This window comes from Peromyscus californicus, unplaced genomic scaffold, assembly GCF_007827085.1.
Source record: "Peromyscus californicus insignis strain IS unplaced genomic scaffold, ASM782708v3 Scaffold_10__1_contigs__length_136768540, whole genome shotgun sequence".
NCBI lineage: Eukaryota > Metazoa > Chordata > Mammalia > Rodentia > Cricetidae > Peromyscus > Peromyscus californicus.
In genome coordinates, this window is record NW_026294391.1 from 37,525,554 (window position 1) to 37,533,227 (window position 7,674).

Sequence of the window (7,674 nt, forward strand, 5' to 3'; positions counted from 1 at the left end):
CCATTCTAACTCATTGGAACCCATGTCCAACCCAATCTCGCATCTACATCCAAATACCACAGTTCCTTAAATCAAAAATATCTCAGAAAAAAAATTACAATGAATTTCAGTTCTCATTTAGCACTACTGTCCCATGTTTATTCCTTTCTGGCACATACACAGTCCTTTCAACTTAACCCCAAGAGATACCATAAGTAACTTATTTACATTTTTCTATAATTGTGGGTATTATCCATACCATATCTCAACATATCTGTCCTTCCTTACATTCCTGGACATCACACCCTTCCCTAGGATTTCATTCTAAGTCACTCATGCATGTTCTAACTTTATATTCTAAGACACGGATCCTCTGTAAACTATTTGTTTCTTTTTTCTTACTATTTCACAGTCTACTCTTCTTTTCAGGGTAACTCTCAGTACTCCTACGTTTTAGGCACCACATATACCCCTAATACCCTCTATCCAACTCATCTAGGCAAAGCTGCTTTCTGGGGTTTAGAACATGTAAACCTAATCAGCCATAACCATACAGCCCATAATGATTGTGAAAATGTAGTCAGTCCCACCATGCCACATCTGAACTTTCTTCTACAGATCATTTCTTCCTCTTACCTCCTTTGTTCATTAACCTTTCAATGAATTAAACAGGAATGTATAATATATCTCAAATCTGCACACTTCTCTCACTTCTCCCAATTTGAGCCTCAGCTCTGACCTTTCCTATTTCTTTTTGGCTTTGCTTTTATAATATCTAGCCAGATTATCAAGTCTTTCTTGTATGCCTGATCTGTTTCATGCACTGCTGTTACTGTGACTTTCTAAAATGCAAACTAATCCTCAGATTAACTTTCAGGTTCACAATTGTTTCTCAAAAACCACAACTGTAGCCTTCAATAAGAAATACATCTTATATTCAGTTTAGTACCTCCCACACACATATGAAGAAAAGTCTGTGAAAATTCAAAGAAGTTTCATAAAATAACATCTACATTACTATGTGAGGTGCATTCATAATGGTGACTCAGTGTATTAACTGTACATCACATCTATGAATGAAGTGAGGCAAATCCCATAACCAAATGCTGCCCCATTGACCCTTTACTGGATCGTGTGCCATTCCTTTGTTTTCGTCTCACCTTGCATCACTCTCTTCTATTTCTTCAGCTTTATATTGCCTCTAATCCTTCAATAGGGAATACAGTTATCTCTAAAGTTTCAAATCTGCCACTTGCTCTGCCTGAAAGAACTTGTGTAATCCAATCTATCATCAACATTCATTTTGCCTAAACACACACACACACACACACACACACACACACAATCCTACCACTTCCATTTGCTACCTAGATCCTATTTAATGATTAGTGTATGATTCAACTACCAATTTATGAGTGGAATCCTTGGACCATTCCCTCAGAGCCACAAAACTAAAACTAGGAGCTGCTGTTCTGTGTATCTATATGCCGGTCTCCATTCACTTTCCATTGCTGAGCACTATCTACACTTGTATGTCTTGACATATAGGAATAAGTAAATGAACAAATAGCAAATGAAAGAAAAAGGGGTTGGCAAACAATCAATCTGAAAGAAAACAGGAAAATATTGAGTTTTATACAAACATTTTTCAAAAACCATACTCTATATTTACCTTGCCACTTCATCTACAAACCGGGACTGGTCTGCACAGAAATCCACTTTGATGATCATTGATGACTTAGCCTTAACAGTACCACTACTTGGAGAAATGACAATAGGTAACTGACCTTGGTATTCTGTTTTGAACATGCCTAAGGAGAGTAAGAGACACAGTTTATAACTAGACCTTTACAATAGACACACATTACACAGATGGTCCACTGTGGAACAAAAATAATAGCTTTTATTGTGATTACAGATACTGGCATCACCCAACAAATCTAAATCTAGTGTGAGAATTCAACCCTCATGAGTAGCTAAAAATATTATATATTCATTTTGGAAAGTACTTATACTAAGAACACCATATATCCACATACATGCTCTTCAATCCTTGTTATAAGCTATATGTTCAACTACATAGTTCCATTTTACAAATAAGAAATTAGACACTTAGATATCTTGATCTCTAAAGTGTAAGTATGCAATGGATGCACAGTAAAATAAATTATTTGCCTAGGTTTTTCCAAATAGTAAATGAAGCAATTAAGTGTTAAACATGGCCAAATTCACACCCAGAAAAGCAATTATCTTTTAGTGCTTCAGTGTTGTTTTTTCCCAAAAAAATATTGACCCATGTCTACAGATTCTTTCATTGAAAAATTACGCCAAACACTCCATTAAAATTAAATCTGCATTTTTACTCAGAGAGTTTTCATATGTAATATAACTATAATTTGGGGATATATATATATATAATATATATATAATATATATATGAATGAATGAATAAGTTAAGACAGAATTTGGAAAGCAAAATAAAATGAAAAATTTTCAATCATATATAATTACTCAGTCTTCAGAATCAAAGAACCTTAACCATTTACCTTAAGAGACTCTTCTTCACATTAGAATCAAACTGAAAATGAATCTAATATTCTATAAACTCCTAAGTAATGAATATTCACCCATCAAAGAACCAAACCAATCAGAAATAGCTATCAGTTTTATTCTTGTATATTGTATGAAGAAATATGTAATGGGATAGATTGTCTTTGTGTTAATTCCCAATATTCAAGCATGCAGCTAAGAAAAAACAATCTAGTGGTAAAGAGGATTGGATTTACGATTTGATTTATATATTCGATACGTACGCAGTCTCAGAGAGACAGTCACTATCTAGTATTAGTTCTAGGATATTATTAGATAATATTAGATTGGGAGAAATGGCAATCTTGCAACCATCACATCAAATCTAGCTAACCATCACATCAAAAGAATGATAGATTATTATTATATTATATCCATTGTTGCAATCAATAAGAAGTATGCATCACAACACATACTTTTATGAAAACATCTGGGACACAATAAAAATTTCTAAAAATTATCCAGTCTGGAGAAAAGTGTTCTTCCAGTGATACATAAATTATTAAAAGCCTTCTACAGACCATGATGTGAATTCCAAGTTGAGTGTGACAAAGAGAATAAATATTTCATTCCCATGATGAAACAGGTATCACACAAAAATTTTAGGTATATACCTAATTAACCATCATATATTACTCTCCTCATAAATTAAGAATCTAAAGTTCAATTCCCTTAAAGACACTTGTCCAATATGATACAGCTAGTAAGTAAGGCACTAAAGTCTAGTTCAGTCTCTGGATGAGCCTAAGAACAATGTTGCTTCTATAACACCAACCTGCCTCCCATCTTCAGGAAGATCACCAGTCATATAACCAACAGGCTGTGTTAATATGGATTATAAGAGGCAGGTTCATTTTTCCTGAATGAATGAATATCTATCCCTTGTAATCACAACACTTAAGGACCTTTGGTTTTCAAATATTTCAAATGATAGATATCGTTTCTCGATGACTCGAAAAATCTATTATACAACATGCAATTTAAAATAATAGCAACTCTCCTAAAATTTTTGAGATTATATGACACAAAACATTTACCTGGAGCTTTGCCATGGTTAATAATACTGATCTCTTTACAATATACTTTACTATTGGCAACTAATGTGCCAAAATCAACTACTGGCACAATTTCCAGTTGACAGGTTGGAATCAGCCTAAGAGAGAGGAAAAGAAGCACACATATGTTTAACAATAATAACATCTTCACAGTTAGGTCCATGGCGGATACAAACACACACACACACACACACACACACACACACACACACACACACACACACACTTTATATACATTTTACCTCCTTAAAATATATTTCAGTTCATTTACAGGTCTATTGATAACACTGTTGTCAATAAGAAGAGCTATGAAATAATATATGTAAACTATAATGCAAACTTTTTTTAACAAGGAAATCAGACTTTATCATATAAGTATGATATCTGACAGACTACTCATTTATCTCAATATAGTGTTACTCTAACATACATGAAATTCCTTTTGAGAATTTCCACATAAGTCCATTAAATGTTTTGAAACTAATTAAAAAGGAGGAACTGACTTTAATACTTTGAATGACATAAAATACGATAAATGAAAAAAGCACTGGTACTATAACATAACATTTGGGGAGTGCCATAGTTACTTTCTGTTGCTATGCTAAAACACTGACCAAAACCAGCTTAGGGAGGGAAGTGTTTATTTGGCTTAAATATCCAGATCACAGTCTGTCATTGAGGTCAGCCAGGGTAGGAGCTCAAGCAAGAGCAGGGGCAGGATGCACACAGGCACTACTTTCCAACTTGCTCCCTAGGACTTGCTCAGCTTGCTTTCTTATACACCCCAAGACCATCCAGCCAGGAAAGGCACTGCCCACAGTTGACTGGGCCCTCCCACACCAAACACTAATCAAGAAAATGCTGCCATAGACTTGACTACAGGATAATAAAGAGATAATAAAGAACTTCAATTGAGGTTCTCTTTCCCCAGGGGACTCTAGCTCGTACCAAGATGACCAAAACTAACAAGCACAGGGTATAAAACAAGATCTCAATACAAAGAAGAAATTTGATTTGCTACATGTGTCTTTAATTTAATGTGTTCACTGCAGCATATATGTAGTGCTCATTTTCAGACATATTTCAAAAATTCATTGTCACATATGAACAGATCTCATGACATATTTATTTCATATTTAGATTGTAAGCTCTACTTTACAGAATGCTCTTAAGTGTATTAGTACAATTTAATAATAAAGGTTTTGCAAGACGGAGATGTGAAGATTACATACCCAATCAGAGGAACCTCTAGCACTTTATTTCCTACAGAAATAAACATGTGATCAAACATGTCTTCATTTTTATCAGGATGATATTCAACCATTGCTGTCATCTGAAGGCCAGAAGCAAGTTCCTTATCCAGATTGGTCAACACTAGTTTGAACTTAAGTGAAAAAAAAGATAAAATCAGCACTATTAGCTCCTTATAAGGAAAGATTATGAGCGACTGTAGTTAGGGAGTGTGCATTATTATCAAGCACAGGTCTTATTCCAACCTAAGAGGAAAAACATTTTTAAACTTTAAACGGATAAATAATAAACGTACATATTTATGGGGTATGATGATTAGGCCTGTACTAAAATGTCCCTTTTATTTCCTAGACTAGAGACATGTCTGTTCCTCAGCAGATTCCCAAGAAATAAAGTATGACATAAAACTTCCCACTAATGCCTCAATTAGTAAATCCTGAAGGAATCAGAAACGTATGTGTCAAGGGCAAGTAACAACACCTCAAAAAATTGGCCTCTTAGGATTTTAAGAAAACTTCAGAATCATGAAGACATGGAACATGAAATTGGAATTCTTAGAAATAGATGGTAACAATCATTGTATGAATACATCTATAATTTTCTGTTAACTAAAAACAAAAATGGGAATAAGGCCTTTCCTCTTTCCAAACACAATATGAAGAAGCATATATTCTTTATCGGCTTTGCCCCATCTAGTCCTTCCCTCATTTGCCCTACTTCAGGCATAAGGTTCTTTCTCCACTCCTTCGCTCTCTCCCTCCCTCCCTTCCTTTCTCTCCCTCTTTCCGTCATTATTTCTCCTCCCCTTTCTCAACTTTACTACCCCCTCCCTTCCTCTCTCCCTTTCCATCCATTTCTCTGTTCCACTCTTCTTTTTTCCCTCCCTCTCCCTCCCTCTCTTCCCCCTCACTCCCATTATCCTCCCCCTCCATTACTTCCTTGCTCTTCCTCCCTTTCTTTCCCTTTCTCCCTCTCCTCTTCTTCCTCTCCTTCCATCCCTCTCTCCCTGTGTCTCTAATCTCCTTCCCCTTCCTTCCTCTCTCTTCCCTCCTCTTCTTCCCTCCCTTCTCCTCTTCCTCCCCTTCACACATTAGTTCTTCCTCCCTCCCTGCCCCCTCTCTCCCTCCCTCTCTGTTATCTTCCCCTTCCCTGTGACACCTCAGCAAATGTGATCCTTCCCTGCACTCCTTAGGATCCTAGATTTAAGTGCAGAGGCTACCCAGGAGCTTTCAGCGCCCTTCATGTGTCACCTGTGGCTTCGAAGGCTCTTGAAACCTGATCTTCTGGTTCCAGCGGCCCAGATTATGTACCGTAAGAGGGAGCCGGTACACTTTCCCAGACACTGCATCCAGGAACCTCAGCTCTGACGGCATTACCCTCAGCTGAACTTCCTTCTTGGGGCTATCTAAGTCCCGAGGGACTAGTGAGCCCCGCTCTGTGTCCATTGCGGTCCTCTGGATAGCCGGCAACCAGGCGCAGACCTGACCAACTCCAGACTGGTCAGGGACAACAGACGGTTCCTAAGAGACAAGCCCTTGGAACCCATTATTAGGATTCCACGTGAGCCCACCCCCTCGCTCTCCCAGCATTCCTCACGAGGTCTTCTCGTGTCTCTGCCCGCCCTGGCCACGCCCCACACACATTGGATCTGCTAGAAACCCTCACCCCCGGCCCTAACGCTCGGCCATTCCCCCATCCCCGCCCCTCAGTAGCCCTGTCCTCAAGGGCACCGCCCAAGGCCTTGAGAAGGCAGCTAGAACAGCAGGTTTCCATAGAAAGAGAACTGAATAAAAAAAAAATTAAGTAAAAAACAAAAAAGAAAGAGAGAAGTGGTTGGCAAGTGTCAACAAAATAATTGGAAAATACTTTATGTCAGCCTCAAATCTAAAAGCAGCCTATGTTGACATAGCCAGGGTTTCAAAGTGGCATTTGGTGTAGTGGGCACGTTCCAGGACCGTCCTTTATAGCAAGCGTAGTGAAAATGATATGTCTGCAAGGTCTGAAATGAAGGATTGATTGATTGATTGATTGATTGATTGATTGATTGATTGATTTTTTGGTTTTTCGAGACAGGGTTTCTCAGTATAGTTTTTGGAGCCTGTCCTGGATCTTGCTCTGTAGACCAGGCTGGCCTCGAACTCACAGAGATCCTCCTGGCTCTGCCTCCCGAGTGCATGTGCCATCACTGCCCAGGTGAAATGAAGGATTTTAATAAGGGGAAAAAACGTCAGTGGCCCTTTAGGCCAGCATTTTCTATAATGCCAAACTATTGGATTATTATAAAATATAAAAATGTGTCAAAATAGATAACTAAATAACTTAATCTATGCTGTACAATAAATTCTTTGTGACTTTAATTAAAATACATTAATTTTTTTCTTTGTTTTTCTCCAGTGCTAGGGAACAGATCCAATGTCTTGAGCATGTAAGCACTCTACTACTGAACTACATCCTCAACCCCTATATCATTAAATTTAAAAGAAATTAAATACACACATGTATTATAAATGCAATCCTGTGGTTTATTGTTGAATACAGATGCGAATTTAGCATGTTTGAAGCAGTTCCTAAGAATCTGTACTTCCAAGTTCCCAGAGGATTCCAATGCTGGTGGTCAAGGGACTATACTGTGATTATAACGGCTTTAGAAATTGTATTAGCTATCTGAAAATTAACTTTTGAAGTTATTGTTTAAGGTCCCCAATGAAACATCTGCATACATGCACAGATTTACTTTGCCCTGCCTTCCTCTTATTCTTTTCATTTGCTCTTTACTACTGAACTTTCAATCTGCCAGCTA

The 7,674-nt window shown here is 37.5% G+C and overlaps 1 protein-coding gene across 1 annotated transcript in view; it reads right to left on the minus strand.

The window, feature by feature from the left end:
• The window catches only part of Cfap47 (cilia and flagella associated protein 47), a 272,610-nt gene extending 266,277 nt beyond the window's left edge, over positions 1-6,333 (minus strand). Inside the window, exons 1-4 of the mRNA XM_052731290.1 lie at positions 6,125-6,333; positions 4,856-5,007; positions 3,606-3,721; positions 1,652-1,790 (exon numbers count right to left, since the gene is read on the minus strand). Coding sequence (XP_052587250.1) covers positions 1,652-1,790; positions 3,606-3,721; positions 4,856-5,007; positions 6,125-6,319 — 602 coding nt within the window. The 5' untranslated portion in view covers positions 6,320-6,333. The remainder of the gene's footprint in view (positions 1-1,651; positions 1,791-3,605; positions 3,722-4,855; positions 5,008-6,124) is intronic.
• Positions 6,334-7,674: the final 1,341 nt, after the last annotated feature.